Source organism: Bombus pascuorum, chromosome 1 (assembly GCF_905332965.1).
Source record: "Bombus pascuorum chromosome 1, iyBomPasc1.1, whole genome shotgun sequence".
NCBI lineage: Eukaryota > Metazoa > Arthropoda > Insecta > Hymenoptera > Apidae > Bombus > Bombus pascuorum.
This window is the reverse complement of record NC_083488.1, coordinates 24,005,896-24,022,670: the sequence shown is the minus strand read 5'-3', so window position 1 is coordinate 24,022,670 and position 16,775 is coordinate 24,005,896. Positions and strand designations below refer to the sequence as shown.

At 34.8% G+C, this 16,775-nt stretch overlaps 1 protein-coding gene across 4 annotated transcripts in view; it reads left to right on the top strand.

The window, feature by feature from the left end:
* LOC132915200 (torso-like protein) overlaps positions 1 to 16,775 on the top strand; it is a 34,424-nt gene that overhangs the window by 14,476 nt on the left and 3,173 nt on the right. For 2 of the 4 annotated variants that reach the window (XM_060974935.1, XM_060974929.1), the window contains one exon: positions 15,342 to 16,005. In XM_060974935.1, the coding sequence (XP_060830918.1) occupies positions 15,370 to 16,005 (636 nt within the window). In that variant the 5' untranslated portion in view covers positions 15,342 to 15,369. The other 2 variants (XM_060974950.1, XM_060974943.1) reach the window with 2 other exon arrangements.

The window sequence follows — 16,775 nt, the reverse complement described above, 5'->3', positions numbered from 1 at the left end:
GTACAACACGATCGATACATGTAACGATACATTTAACTCGTACGCACAAATCCTACCAACGACGCGACAAAATTGCATCCCAGGCACGGACGCAATTTATTGAATCATCCATCAAACGAATTACCCAGCCGTTGTCAGAGACGGAATACAAGTAAGATCCCTATGCACTTGTGCATTGAAATCATGAATTTGTAATACGACATTTGCAAAAGTTTTCACGCAGAGTTCGTACACGCGTGCATGAAAAAGATCGATCGAACGATCGACAAATAGAAGTAGATCAGTAACGGTGTATGTAAAAATTTATGCAGTTCTTTCATAGGTTTGTCACGTTGCACAATGGTTAATGAATGAGATTTAGTAGCTCAATGGTCTAGAAAGGATGATTTATTGGTTTATAGACTCCATACATCTATTTTCCAATGAATTTAAGTGGCTCAACTGGCGATATAGTTCTAAAATTGTTGAAGGAGCTTCACATTTATTTGATTAGATATTGCCGCTATGTTTTTACATTAAATATTGTTAGTTTTAGAAAATTATTATTTTTTTGTTACTAACATTTATTATAAACTTATCGTGATTATTGTACGTAAATAGTCTAATTTTCTATTCTTATTTATTTTTAATATATCAAAATTTATTAGTAGAAAAATTCTTAATTATTTCAGTTAAGTAATGGTACGAGCTATTTAATTTATTTTAATGCGCATTTATTCTATGTACAGTAGCAGACAAGAATTTAAGACGCCTATTTTGAGGATTGTTATGTTATATTATCGATACTAAATAATCAACAATTCGAAGTTATTCTTGCAATTAAATATATGCTCATACTCCACGACCAGACTTTTAGAACGTAAACGATGCTTGAGAGGATAGGAAACGATTCGATGTTGTATTTGCTGTGGACATTAGTTTAAGACGAACGTTCAAACACAGTGGTAAATTGATATTTAAAATGAAATCTGTGCTATAAATAATCTGAACGTTTGTGTAACAGCTATTTAGAGTCTTTATGATTTTCGTTTCAAAGGACATGGTCTCAAAGAACTGTCCCGAAATAATTCAACACTCAGCCATAAATGTCAGAAACTGTGAATTGCTTTCGTCGAAGAACAAGACTGTAGAGAACAAGTACAGCAGCATAACTGGACAGTACAAGATTTAGGAAAAGTATTATTTTCCGATGAATCGAAGTTTAATAGCGTATAATAGAATGAAATTCGATAACGAACAATTGCTTATTTGCTTATCACCTACAACGCATTGGTTATTTATTGATTGTTTATTATCTATAATATAGCACGATAGTTTACCAGGAAGGTAGTCATTTTAAATTCTTGTCCGATATCGTAGGTAAACAAGACCCTTTAACGAATGTCCCAATGCAGGTAGTTGAAAAGGACAGAGCCCTCAGATCTGTATCTGGAATAGACAACTAAACCACGTTATAACTCGTAAGAATTGCCAATGGCCAATGGCTAAGAGTGTCCTATTAGGATACATCGCATTTGCGAAATGATTACATAACTAAATCAGTGGCAAGTTTAAGTAATAATACGAGAAATTAAATTTTTAACGAATATCGAGTGCGATCGATCGATGATCAGGTAAATTCGATACACTTGAAATACACGTGCAGTTGGCACGCGTCGCTGAGTAATGGCGCGAACGCGTGCGCAATCATTTATGCATTTCAGGCGTATTAGTAACGTTAAGTGCGTTACCGTTATCCAATGAAATAGTCGCCGAGGAAGAAAATTGATCGCGACCAGGTTGGACGGGACCGCGGATTCTATTTACGAATTGCGTGTCTCCCTTTCTAAATCCGTCATACGATAGCAATGCTGGGAATGAAGGGAACACGTCATTTTCATCTGCACCCGTGTTACCGAGGGACGAGATTGATGTGTTCGCCGAAGTGAAAGACAAGGGGCATTGTTGTAAGATGGATCAAAGTATCTTTGCGGAGAATGAAGGATTAGATGATATGGGTCGAAGTATGTTTCAGGTCCGATACATCAAATCTATACGTCGAATCTAGGCTAATGCGAATATTTATTCAAATTTATATTTTTATTAATGTCATTAGAAATATAGAGTTTAGATGAAAAACTTCTACTTGTGAAAGTTTTTGACGTTATAAAAAATGCTCTATTAGTTGTCGTGTGCATTTTATGTACTTGTGTATCTTGAAAATTTCTCATAAACATCATGCTTTATGGGACATGCCATGATCTTTTGTTATGTGCGTTCCATGTATTTCTACGTCATCGAATTTCAATATCGTAGAAAGTACATTTTTGATAGCAATGTTTGATAAAAAAGCAGTTGATTTGATAAAAAGTACTAAGGAAAAAACTGGAAATTCCCTGTATGACTATGCGTTTTTACGAGTCTGGGAAGTGACAACCTTGACTGTAAGGAATTCCTGGTACGCTGCTTGGAATTCGTGGGACATAACAGAGTTCTCATAATAGAGTTCTTGTAGGTTTGATATATTGTACAGGGTGGACCACACAGGGAAGAGTTATAACATGATATAATTCCAAGAACTTTTGGTGATCCCATGAAATCTTCGATTATTCATGCTTTAACACTATGAGTCACATCGAAGTTAGTGTTCGAAGAATAGGAAGTCGTTTGTATGAGATGCTGCGTGTTTGAAGTTATCTACCTCTGCGCGTTTGAAGTTTTCAGGGTTATCCGTGCCAGAAACCATGGGTTCAATAACTTTGACTCCACGAACTTATGGCTATTTATAACAAATTTAACCATAAAGATTAGTCACAAGAATCTCTTCTAGTGTTTAGTTTCTTAGTGTTTTCATTATAACTTGCTTCTAAAGAAATATCGTAGATTGTACTTTAATGTGACAACTAAGAATTAACGATTCTAGCGAATGAATAATTTAATACCAACATGAAGCTACCAGTAATAAGATAGAATAACATAGATAAACAGGTTCTTAAAAAATTCAAATAATTTCTGAGTTACACGTTAGGTCGATTTAATGTATAAAAAAAGGTGATCTGGAAAATTATTTCAAGTCGCGATAATTCGCTTTCAGTGCTTTATCATCAATCGTTTTATTTCGCCAAAGTAGGGAAAAGTTTGACGATTCGGGTCGAACCTGTTGGATGAAATCCAGTTTCGACGACGTGTTCTCGTTTCTTTCATTCAGACGTACCATTTTAGGAGTAGACATTGAGAACCGTATTGGACACGAAGTTGATAGACCAGCAAATAACAGTCACGTCGTTTAAAGTGCACGTGCATCGTGATTCACGAGCGCTATAATTGTGACAATCATTTATTATACTTCTCTCTTTCCCTTTCTCTAAACTCTTTGTCTTTTAGAGAACGCAAGTCGCGTCTATAAGCCTTGAGACGTGCATACGAATTGCGAATTCAGCTAACTAGCCTCGATTTAGCTAAATCACAGGAATCGACTTGTTATGCTCGTAAATTAATGTACGGTGATGAAAGTGGGCGCGGGAAAGTCGATAATTATGCTGAGTGCCTAATGTAACGAATAATTTATATGTTTGCGGAGTTAGGTAGTAACCTAGGAAGGTAGGTTACTGATTTCTGCAGAACTTCTGCAAAATTTAGCAATTTCGTGTGTATCTTTATGCTGAACTTAATGAGAAATTTTAGGAGAAAGTTTCACTTATTTAAAAATCTTCTACGATTTTGGCGAGCAGCCACATACAGCGGTATACGAATAAAAATTTCTCAGCAAACATAGATATCTAAACACAAGAATAACTATCTATCTTCTGAATCACATAGTGTATTACACTTGGCAAACTCTTCGCAGAAAATATCGCTTCTTTCCACGGTACAAAACACACTATTCTTCCTTCCATCATCCACACGATGATATCAATCTCGATTTCTATACACATTCCACAATCTCGACGTAGAGGAAGCGAAACCATTACAGCATAAACTCTCTGCAACCTAAGTAATTCTCCCATCGAATAACTTTTTATATCTGAACTGAACTAATATTACGCTATTGCTATTAATTAATATCGCAAGCACGATAGTGCTTCTGCATAAAATAAAGGTAGAGATCAAAGAAAGATCTTTGAAGCTGGAAATCACAAATATGTAACGATTGTATTGTATAACACATGAGAGTCAAGGTAGTCAAAGGTGGTTATCGGCGTTGCTAAATTTTTAACGACGATTAAAATAAGATAGATTTCACAAACCGAAATATTTTCAACAATACGAATGATTTGGATAATATTGTGAGAGAAAAAATGCACAAATACTAGGTAATAATTTATGAAAATTAAATATCGTCGTGTAGTACATTTCAATCTATCGCGGTATAGGAAAAAGTATATAAAATTCGTGTTAGACGGTGGTCGGTGAAAAAGATCTCATCCGAGACTAATTCGTCTGTGGCACCGCTTCCGGTGTCTAATTCATCGCGCAAAGACTCCTTTCGTGGTCCCAGCGACCACACGACCACGCTACTTAAGTAATTCCTCCCCATTTGCCTCTACGTCACGTAGATCTCTCGCTTCTTGTACCAACGACAACTGAATCGCAGTGCCCGCGAGCGCTCGATTGTTCTTTCAATCGTGATTTTTTTTCATGACGCGGCTGCTCATCGTGTTATTGACGCGCGCGCGCACGGAAACGCATCGAATTTTGTAACGAAGGCTTCCTCTTCGACGATATTTCTCTTGGACTCTGTTGTATCCTCAAAGCATCGTTTCTTCGACAAGGAAAGACGAAAGGTACGTGCTTCGAGCGATCGTCATTGCGGTTAGGTGCTTTTTCGAATCGATGACAGTCGACACGTTGGTCGTAGTTGCTGTGACGTAAACGTTAGGATTGATCTTTAAAAAAAGTTGCGATATCCTGGTTTTTTTATTTTTATTTATTTTTATTTTAAAAACTCGCTTTTCGGGAAGTGGTGTTTTAAAAAGCATCATAAATACACGTCGAAAGACGATATTTGAAATAGGTGAAAAGTTTTAGAACGTAGAAAGCTCGTAATTTTTTCATCACTATCACAACAGTATCTCTGACTCGAGTTTGAAAATGTTACCAAATAATATGAAATCATTCGTTGATTCTTGGTACCTTTTTTTTTATTATCTGTAACAAACTTCTATAAGAGATAAATATTTTCCATAAGTTTCTTTTACTCGATTGACTTTCGACTTTCTAACGAGTCAGCTGATTCATTGTACGCAGTAGTCTTTAAATGATTCTTTAAATGTCATTTAATTAACATGATAAAAGCCATACGTATACGATAGATACGTAACAACGTTTAATAAAACAAATTATTCGCAAATAAACGGTTACGTGCGTATCCTCTGTGTCTCATGTTTAACGTTTCATTATTCCCCTATTGAAACTGCAATTTCTAATGCTTCGCGTCCTGTACCATCGAACGCACATCAATTCCAAACGATTCTTGAGGAATAAAATACAGTGACACGCACGTGACTAACACACCCGCGAAATTACGAAATGTACCTTTCAGAAGACCACGACGTCGTTTATCTCGCTTTATGTCTGCCCCATACGATCGTTCGATGCATAACACTTATTACACAACGTTTGGTATAAGTATGCTTCTCTTGGAGCAGCATCGCGAGAATGAGCGTGCAGGGACATCCGATGGTGTTTACGATCGTTTAATTCCACGAGACTTTCTAACGTTACGCTCGAACGAAAGTAAATATTTATCGCGCGCCAATAGTCGAACCGGAATTACTTTCCTGTCTTAAATAGTTTGGAACAATAGTTTAGAACCTAATACCGTTACATCCATGACTAGGCAAAGTTGTTTATGATAAATCGATAAATTTCCCTTTCGCTATCCTTGAAGTCCAATAAAGGAGAATGTCAATTAGGTTAGTGCACAATGCGTGCACCGTGCGAACTTCACCTGTTTAGTATGTCCGTGAACTTCTAATCATGGTGACAAACCACTTTCTTGCGCTTAATGGAGAATGGCGAAAGTGGAACCTGTTCCACTTCCGTTTCACTAATTTGGAAGCATCGACGTCCTCGACTGGGCGGATGCGCGCTGCATAATGTTCCATTGTACCATTCACGCCGACCTTACGGCTGTTGAAAGCTGTATTTATACGCTCCTGTAGGCGTTCATTTTGGTTAATCGTATACTTTGCTGGAAATAATTGGAGTATTGCGTGTATCGATGATTAAATCGTTATATATTACGTTGTTTAGGATACGAGGATTATAGGTGAAAAGTTTTATTTATTTATAGGAAAATGGAAAGCGCAAGATTTCACAAAATGCACATACGTAGTATGAAAAAATATATCAAATATCCAAGACAAAGCGCTTTCTGTAATACTCGATAGGTTAAACAATTTTCGACCGAATTTATTTTTATAATTATATTTTTTAATTTTATTAATTTTTATTTTTTTAATTTAATTATATTTTTTTAATTATATCAAAACTATGAATTTACATAAAAATCTGCAGTCCAACGATAAGTCATATTTCTGATCTTTTATAGAAGGACGATTTTAAGATTTAATTTAACAATTTGTTGTTGCTCGATTCTACACCAAAACTATCTTCCCGTTTGATCTCGGCGTTGTTTTATGATTTCTCATACTGTAGAAACAATTTCTAACACTCATAACTTTCAATAAGGAAAAATCTCGATTTCTATTCAGTTTCTCTATTTCAAACGCTAGATCTTCTTCGTATCGACATATTGGACGTCAACGTTGAAAAGCAGTGCACTTTCACGCGGCTTGCCGTATTAAATATTAAAATGATAAAGGATGAGGTCACCTTGAGGAGCCGACAGTTCTACGCGATGAACCCTTTGTTGTAATCTTATGAATATGTATGGCAACTTTTGTTTGCAACACAGCTACTGTGAATCTAGGTATGTGGAACGATCTTCCTTTCCAGATAAATCGACAAATAGTTTCCTATTATGTAAGTCTATAACGCGTAGGCGTGGATGTTCTTTTATCAAGGAAGGATGCTTAGAATATAATAGCTGACCAATCTTTTGATTACAGCTGGTAATAGTTTCTTTGAGAAGGATACTTTTAGGTAGATGCTTGATACACATTTTGATAAAAGTTTTCAGTGGAAAGGGATTGAAAGCTTTATCGTCTTTCAATGTCACAAATATACTTTGGATCATTATGTAAAAGATGTTAAGAGATATATGAATTGTGTAAAATAAAAGATTCACATCGATTTTAGGATGGTTATTATTAGTAGTGGTTAGTATTCATTAGTAGTAGTAGAACAAACTGAGATTGATGAAATCATTCTGAACAACATCAGTGCAAAACGTGGAACGATGGTGAATATTTGTTGTATCTCCTTATTCATTTTTTGGCCCTTTATTCTGATATATGTCATCATAATTGCGAAAGAAATATCTAATTTCACATCTGTTTTAGCATACAATAATTGGCACGTAAGAAGTTGTTACAAGCAGCTCATATAAAATTACATAATTCTGTCAACTTTAACGAAGAACGAACAATAATTGCAATATCGTATTGTAAATAAAAAAAATTCAAAAATGCAAGTACACAGTCCAGATATATCGTGTGGAAGATTTCAGTTCCACTTTCACTCTCATCTCGCAGTACCCGATTGTTAAGGCCTGTATTTATTCTGCTGTAACATTTTGTTACAGGATGCACTCGTAACACAATAAGTCATCATCGACGATAAATCGTGAACATTATGCTTCGTATTATTTTAATGCTAACGTTAGAACAAAGATGCAAACGACCCTACTTTATGACATTAATTCTATGAAACATGAGCAACGTAGTATCAAAAATGCAGCACAGTAGTTAACTAATAATTAATAGATGATTTTATGAGCTCTGGATCTCATAGATCCTGTGAGATCCACAGAGTAACTTTCGGCACTGAAATGATAAATATCGATTTCGCATAGTCTAAATTATACACTTTGTGTGTTGTATAATTTCTTGTACACTTACTTAACAGATGTTACATAATGCTTATAAATGTATTCTTTTATTTCTTAGATGGTTTAATATTAGATATAGATGTAATAAACTTTTTTTTATTTACAATACGATATTGCAATTATTGTTCGTTCTTCGTTAAAATTGACAGAATTATGTAATTCTGTATGAGATGTTTGTAGCAACTTCTTACGTGCCAATTATTGTATGCTAAAATCAGATGTGAAATTAGATATTTCTTCTGCAAAAATGTTAGAAACTATGTTATTTCTCAACGCTGGTTTAATTACTTCACGTGTCCCCATAGTAATTTCACTTTGAGATTATGACAGATTCTAAGGTAAAATTCTAATCTTAATTCTGTAAATAACTCCAATAGATGAATTAGCAAAGAACGTGTCATGCTACTATAACATAGTACATATACAACGTAGTAACAATATTAATTTCGTGAATGACATTCGATGACTTTCCGCGTTCTAAAGATATCATAAATGCCAGAGATTTATTTTTTGTATTTTATCACGAGATAAATGTAACATTATAGCATTACACGTTCCAAGAAACGTTATACTCCGAGAATTACGCTTTTAAACCAGAAAAGTTCTTATGCATTTCCGTTTCGTCGTTATTATGGCCACGTTCTTAAGAGAAACAATCACGTTTTACCGTATTAATTGATGCTCCAATACGGTACTTCGTTTGAGACGTTCTTCCTTTGAACTCATTTCCATTATTCATTTATTCAATGCACACGTTTTCATACAATAGCACCCAAATTCCCATAAATCAATCAGGAAAGAACACGATTAATATTAAATACTAAAATAGCAACAAAAGTATAATTAAATGGCATACAAACATATTTGAAAAATTCTTTACGAGGAATTTAATCCAAACTTAATCCGATTTACTGTTCATATACAATGTATTTTTTATCTTATTCGATTAGGGGAATTCTGATTATAAACAAAATACAATATAATTAAAAAGCTCGAAAATAATGCGGATGCGATGAAATTAACAAAAATAGATCGTGTTGAAAAACGATAAATGGTATTGAAAATTATCTAAAACACGTACATTTCTCAGATGCCGGGAATAGTAGGAAAAATTCAAATATACCGATGTAATGAAATGGTTTTATTGCGACGAAGACGTCAATAATGACGATTTTATGCAAATAGAAAAAGCAAACGAACGTGGTAATTGAGACGCGCTTCCTGTCAAAGCATTCGTGACATTCGAGGAAAGACTTCGACGATTCTAAGTACAAAAGAAATGTAAATCTATGCGGTTAATTATGTTGAAAAAATTATGTGACTTAGCAGCCAAAAAGATATTGGATCCATAAGTATTTTAAGAATCTGTCAATTAATCTTAATTCATTATTTACTATACTACCATTAGTTTGGATAAGAGAGGCTTACTATACATAAAAGTTAATGTTCAAAGATTATAAAGTAATAAATTTACTAAAACTATAAGATTGACAAAATATATTCACTAGAACTCTTCTTTCCATCTATTATAATCCAACTTTAATTTTTATACTTAGAGCCACGGTATAAATTAGGATGATTTACTTTGTGGATTAGTACAATCATCGAATACTGCATTTGTAAATTTTCATTGAGACACCATAATAGAAAGTAGTCTTCTCTAAGATATTCGAGTCACGAACTTAAACATAAAATATACACCCGAGCCAACCGCGTAATTGTTCACATTCCTTGGACAGAGAAACGTTCAATAAGTAATTACCAACCGATATTCCTCCAGATGTAAATCGTTGCAAAACGTCGCTAGGACGATTGCCAGATTGGAAGAAATCCAAGGGTCTAGCACAACCTTCGTTCGTTACGCGATCTATGCATGAGCGAAAGCGTTTAACGATATTACTACAAAGTCTCGTTCTTAAAGTAGCCTTTTCATAGACGTCGTTAAATGGAGCAAAAAGAGGTAGGCGAAGGTTCGACGAATTAACCTTCAAGGCAAGTTTTTAGAGATTCTTAATGCCTATTATTAGATTATTATAGGAAGTTTGTGGCATAATTAATGTGCTTCCTATTGGAATAGAATATCTTTCGTAACTTGAAAGGATAAAATGTTCAGCTGAATTCTTGAAACTAAAATTATATTTAGATTTAAAAAAAAGCAATGGTTGTTAAAGGTGCCTCTAAGCGAAATTAAACTAATGATACGTCAATCGAAAGAACTTCCTGAGAAAACCATTTCAACAAACTTTTAGTACCTTACTCTTATTGTTAGGGTAGTTATTAACTTAAACATTACAGTCTATGCTTTGTTTCTTTTGTTCTACCCTATGAAAAATTGTGAAAAAAATCTGAGCTACTATAGCCGTGATGTTTCCACATTTTTTCAGTGCGAAATCTATTTTTTAAAAATTAAGAAAGATAATTGAAATCGAAAATGGCAATTTTATATTAGCGTTATTAAACGATAACATCTATATTTTTATAATAGAAGCTATCTATCACGTTTATTAAGTCATAATTTTCCGGAATGACGCATAGTTAAAAAAATTAAAAGTCATCATCTTTTATCTTTCCATGCCTGTAAGAGTAATTTATGATGTATTTATATAACTGATTTTTTTTTTAGTTTTATTTTTACTAAATGAGCGAATCTTAAAGTGTCTCGCCTTTTACTAATCTTCATCGTTGTCAACGTTGATCGCAGAATTTACTTGCTCAACATTGAAAGTTTTGTTGAGTATTTCAGCAAAGCTTGTAATGTGTGCCATATATGCAGCATGTGATAAATAGTAAATTATCGCAGCGATATGCGAACAAAACCCAAGAGTGCCATTGCTGTTTGCACAATGCACATTCACAAAAGTGACTTTTTATTCTCTAGCAGCCAGGTATTATTATTTTCCTTCAAACAACATTGCTCTATATTATTTTTTGAATCCATTACCTCTAGCAAGTATCACACTGCTTGAGATAATCCATCGGATCCAGCAAGAAAGATTTTTAAATTGTTATTTAGAGGGAAGTAATGATACGACACTATTAACACTGTCAACACTAAAAACATTATTAACTATTAACGTACAAGTATAAAATGTTCAAGTGCTACATAAAGCGTATGTTCGAATTTATAATTACTTACAGCACTGAACATGCCAAAGTCAATTGACTGCCCGAGAATAGAAAGACATTTTTGTTCCTCACACATCGCTGCGATAATTTATTATTTATCGCATTCTATATATACATATATGTCGCATACATGATAAGGCCTGTTGAAATACTCAACAAAACTTTCAATGCTGAGCGAGTAAATCTTGCGATCAACGTTGATAACGACGAAGATTAGTAAAAGGTGAGAGATTTTAATATTCGCTCATTTAATAAAAATAAAACTATCTAGAATTGCATATAATATTCATATAATATGCTCTTTATATAAATTATATAAATAGAGAAATCTGTACATTGTTTAATAACACTAATACGAAATTGACATTTTTAAATATTTCTGATTTTTAAAAAATAGATTAGAAATAGTACAGGAAAAATGTGGAAAAATTGCCAGATATGTAACATCATAGCTATAGTATCTCAGATTTTTTTTCATAGTTCTCCTTATGGTAGAACAAAAAATAAACTAAGCATAAGCTTTAAATCGTGTTTAGGTTAATAACTACCCTAATAATAGGGGCTAGGTGGCTAAAACTTTGCCGGAATGGTTTTCCTAAGAAGCTCTTTCGATTGACGTGTCACAAGTTTAATTTGGCTTAGCGGTACACATTTTAACATGCTTATTCCACCATGCTCTTTAGAATACAGAGTGAATCGATAATTTCAATTATTGATTATTGGTCTTTTCAAAAGTTTGGAATTTTTTATATAAAATTTAATTACCTCGGCAGAGGTAATTAAAATATTATAAATATTTATAGTCGGTCGTTATTTTCTCTCTCTTTTTTTTTTGAGTGAAAGATTTCTAAGAATTTCAGAATTATATTTAGATAATATTTAAGTTCTTCAGGTTTACGTGTCTTCCTTGTTTTACTAGTTGTAAAATAACAGGATGTTTAGCCGATTTCAATGAGCTGTAGTAAAAGGTTATTAAACATTAAATATAAGAAAAAAGGAAAACAACTAAATTGTTTCGCAAAAGATACTCAAAGCGGTATATCTGTTTGCTGCAATGCAATATTGCAATCGTCTGGTCGCTATATCACGTACTTCTCTTATCACTTCCGGATTGTTTCAGATATACGTTGCAATCATTGTTTGCGTCATATCATTAACTTGATTTTTCTCTAAAGATCATTCTTCGAATTTTTTCACCTGATATTTTAATCCTGAAAAAACTCCTCTTACGCAAATACGTAATTTAATAATTACGTCGTAAAACAATCAATAACCAGAGAAATTATAATAACCTGTTACTATCCTGTTATGAATATCGATGAAGGTCGATCATACACACACAAACACATCAAAAAATGACCACTACTTCCTTGTACTTTTAACATTTCCCCATGAACTCGTAAAAGAAAGGAAAGATGGTGAACAGTCAATTTTACGTATTAACTTATAATTTTTTCAGATTTTCCGGAATGACGAATAGTTAAAAAAATTAAAAATCATCATCTTTTATTTATTTTATCATGATCTATGTATTTATGTAACTGATTTTTGCTTTAGTTTTATTTTTATTAAATGAACGAATCTTAAAGTGCCTCACTTTTTATTAATCTTCGTCGCAATTTTACGTCTTCTCCAATTATCAATACGGAAGTAAATCGTTCGAGGCATTTCATTGTCAAACGCAGTCCGCGAGCGATATACCGTTAACACAGAGCGGTGCATAAATCGTAGCCTGCGTGCATAACGATCAATCGTGTCGCGTGGACATTCATCAAGATGAACGGGCTCGCGTGCACGCGGCCAACCGAGACGAACAAGTGACCGCAGCCCGGAACCTTGCATATCCTCCTCGAGCCTGTAGAAGACAAAAATTCTACGGATCTTAAGTTGATTGAGAGGAGGATCAAGCCGAGGCTCCATCAGTCTCGCCGAATACGCACAAATGCAAGAATTCGTAAGAACTGGAAAATGTTAAGTGACATTCATAACGAATATCTATCTTACCAATGAATAATAAGTTATATAATAAATATCGAAAGATCTCAAGTTCAAAGTCTATGATTCAGAGCTTTGGAAGATATAAATGGACAGGTTCTTCTTCTCCGAAGAAACTTTCTACAGACCAAATGACTAAATTTTGAGAGATTGTAAATCAATGATATTCATCTGGTAATAAATCAATGTTATTAAAGCTGCAATTAGCAAATGCGTAATAATGAGGAGTTACGAGCTGTTCGGTTTCGCAAATACTAAAAGTGTCCAGGTATCATTGGCAAAATAAACGTTGACTTTTATGGCAGAAGCAAATTTCGCAGCGAACTCCTTGTATTAGGTTGTCCGAAAAGTGTCTTTCTTTTACAGACACGTCTTTTACAACAACGCATCTTTATACAGACATGAAACCTAATCTGTCGAACCTTGTGATGTTTATCTTGATAAAAGAAAATGTATCATACGTAATTCGATAAAATAATATAAAACAGAAAATCCGAATAAAGCGAAAGAAACTTTTCGGACGACCTAATACATAGCAACTATTACGGTAGCAATATGATCCGTAAAGAAGGGGTTAGAACTTCTTGAAACACTTGTTTGGCCGATGGAGACCCGACTTCGCACGTTGGAGAACCGCGTTAGACCAGCGTGTTTGCCCGGTAGACAGGTGGGGATGAAGGCCACGTACTGCTTCTGCAAATGCCTCGACGATGTGCACCTAGACCTACAAAACGAGATAACTCGTGGCGATCTACCGGCGGACTCGTTGCGTCGCGCGTGCACTCGCGGTTTCGAAGCGCCGGTAGATTCCAGCTGAGCACACGAGTTGTTCCACCACTTGTAGGTTCATTTTAAGGACTTGTAACATTTTGTGTAACTTGTATCATATATGTATAATTTTAATGATAATCTGCTTTTATATCGTACAAGTTCTGATATCGCGAGATCAATAGTTTCGATTAATTGTGACGCGAAACTGTGAATGAAGTTGTCGATGGTGTGAAGAAGTTTGTGTCGTTTGCTACTTGTCTCGAGGATCGGTGCTGTAAGATGTTTCTTGATATTTTCATTATTTCTATTGATTATAGTTTTTTCTAAACATTTTTTCTTCTTTTGAAACAATTAGACCTTTTAAATGAATATTTAAAATATATTTGAATGCTTGCTTCGTTGTGTACGTAAAATTAATTTCTAATTATATTTATTTATATTTGTTACATGATTGACATTTCAGTGTAGCGTGCCAACTTATATTTTGTAGGAAAGTATATTCAAAATGAAGAAAAATCTCGTTCGAAGATAAATGTCTAAAGTTTGTTATGTTTCTACCTGGTACCATATAATGAGATAGAAATAATTAAGTACCGGAACAAAGAAATATCGAAAGTTTCTAATGAATGTAGAATCCGTAGAAAAAGCACTTACCAACTTTCATATTCCAGTGAAACATATTTTAATGGTTCCTACAATGTCAGAGATTTTAGCGAAAGTTGGTACGATAAGAAACACCAGCGAAGGAATGTTAAGAATCTGCAAAGACGTTACAAAGCGAAACGCGGTCGGCTTAGGTATACGCTAAATTGCAATCCTCTTATGTTTTATATTAGTGGAATCGATATTTACCGACGATTCCAATGTAAGGAACTCATCTTCTTTCAGAACCACGCGTAAATGCTCATTCGTGTTTAAAACTTGTATTCATCTCAGCATTTAGATCTTTGGAAATTTAAATTGTTCATTTTTATTTACAATTTCATCAAAAATTGAATTTTAATCAAAACCCACTCAACAAATAAAAATCTCTGAGCATTAAAGATTCTTTTCATTCCATACCACTTTCTCCCATCTTATTCTACGTATAACCAATAAAGATTCCTGATTTTCAAAAATTCCTTACACTTCCAGTTTCATCATACTTTGTATTCAATATTATCTCATTTTCTTTGTTTTTTTTTTAATTTATTCCCCATACAACTTCTCGACAAATACAGATTCCTGATCACCAAAAATCCTCTGTACTCTCCGTTTCTTCCACCCAGCTTCACGCCTAACATTATTTCATTCCAAAAAAAAAAAATATATCCTCGATATAACTTTCTCAATAAAGAAAGATTCCAGCTTACCAAAACTCCTTTATATTCCCAGCTTCTTCCATCCTAGTCCACGATATAAGATCACGCACTTGATATTATTTCAGTGTTGAAGCAATCTCGTCGTATGTTTCCAGGTGGTTTCGCCGCAGGCAGCCGCGAGAGATGTGGTCACGCACGCGATTCTTGCTCCTGGCGTGGATGATCGCGTTGCTGTCTGGTGTACGGCTCAGCAACGGGTCGCAGAGGCCGCGTCTCGGCGGCGCCGTCAACATCTTCAGCCGTTACGGTTACCTCAGCATCAGCATGAGAGTGGTCCCCAGAAACGACACCGACACTTGGATCTTCCGAGAACCGACCCTAGATGTTTTCAGGAATCCAACCCCCATAACGACCAAACAACGCCAACAGGCAGCGGTGTTCGATGGAGACTTTCATATGGAGTTCTGCGATAATGTTCGTCAACTTCTGCAAGCTTACTTCCGGGACTTCACGTTTGAACGACTGGAAAGGCCATGGCGAGCGTTTAGCGCCAGCTGGTCCAAGGCGGCCATTGCTCGTCATTTGGGCATCAACTCGTCGTTCATCACCGGTGAACATTGTTACGTGCTGGTACGCGTTGCCAGGTTCCGTGAGAATCAGAAATTGGCTGTTACAGCAGACTCGATGATTCTGGACGAGGCTGTTCTTCGGGAAACAGAAAACGTCACGGTTGGAGATACTGCCAGCGTGGTTCGATTCATCAAGCACTTTGGATCGCACTATATTGCTGCTTATGTCACTGGCAACTCTTTGTATCAGGTAAAGATGTTTGTGTTTATTGTTTCAGCGTATAGTTATTATTATTAAACGGTTTTGTTATTAAACCGTAAAACGTAGAAACTCCAAGTCATAGAACTTAGAACATTCTAGGTAATAATTAGATCCTTGATCATCGATCATTTCATCTTACCAAACGTTCCTCCGTTCTTCTGGGAAAAATTATACAGACGATCCTTGGCGTGTAACAACAAATACTTTAGCCTTGGTACATCTCTTCTTAACTACTTGCGCAAGACCAATGATTTATGGGTGCATAAAATTTATTGCTTCAAGCTTTACTTCCGAGAATCAATTTGAATCTCTAGCTAGCACCATCGAATCATCTCCACTCACGTCGCGTTACAAAACGTTACCAAAGAAATCCTGCTTCAGTGGTTATTTGCTCCTCCCACGCAATCAAAATTATAGTCTGAAGAAACAGACGTGTGTACCCTTTTATCTGCCTCTTACCAATGTATAAACCTTAAAGACTAGTTTCAAGGTTTACGAATAGAATGACGACACCAAATAATCTGACGAACACTCGGAATAAGTATTAGAAGCAAGAATAGGATACGTAAAAATAAATGGCCATCGTTAATTCGTTGATTACCTAGATAATTATAAACGTAAATCCTACGTGTCTCATACAGGATATGGTATGATGAAGCAGAAGGCTAGTGATGCTTCAGGGAAAAATAAATAAGATGGCAATAAAATTTGTTCGTCAACTACTTAACTTTCTTCTCCGTAATATTTTAATAAAAATT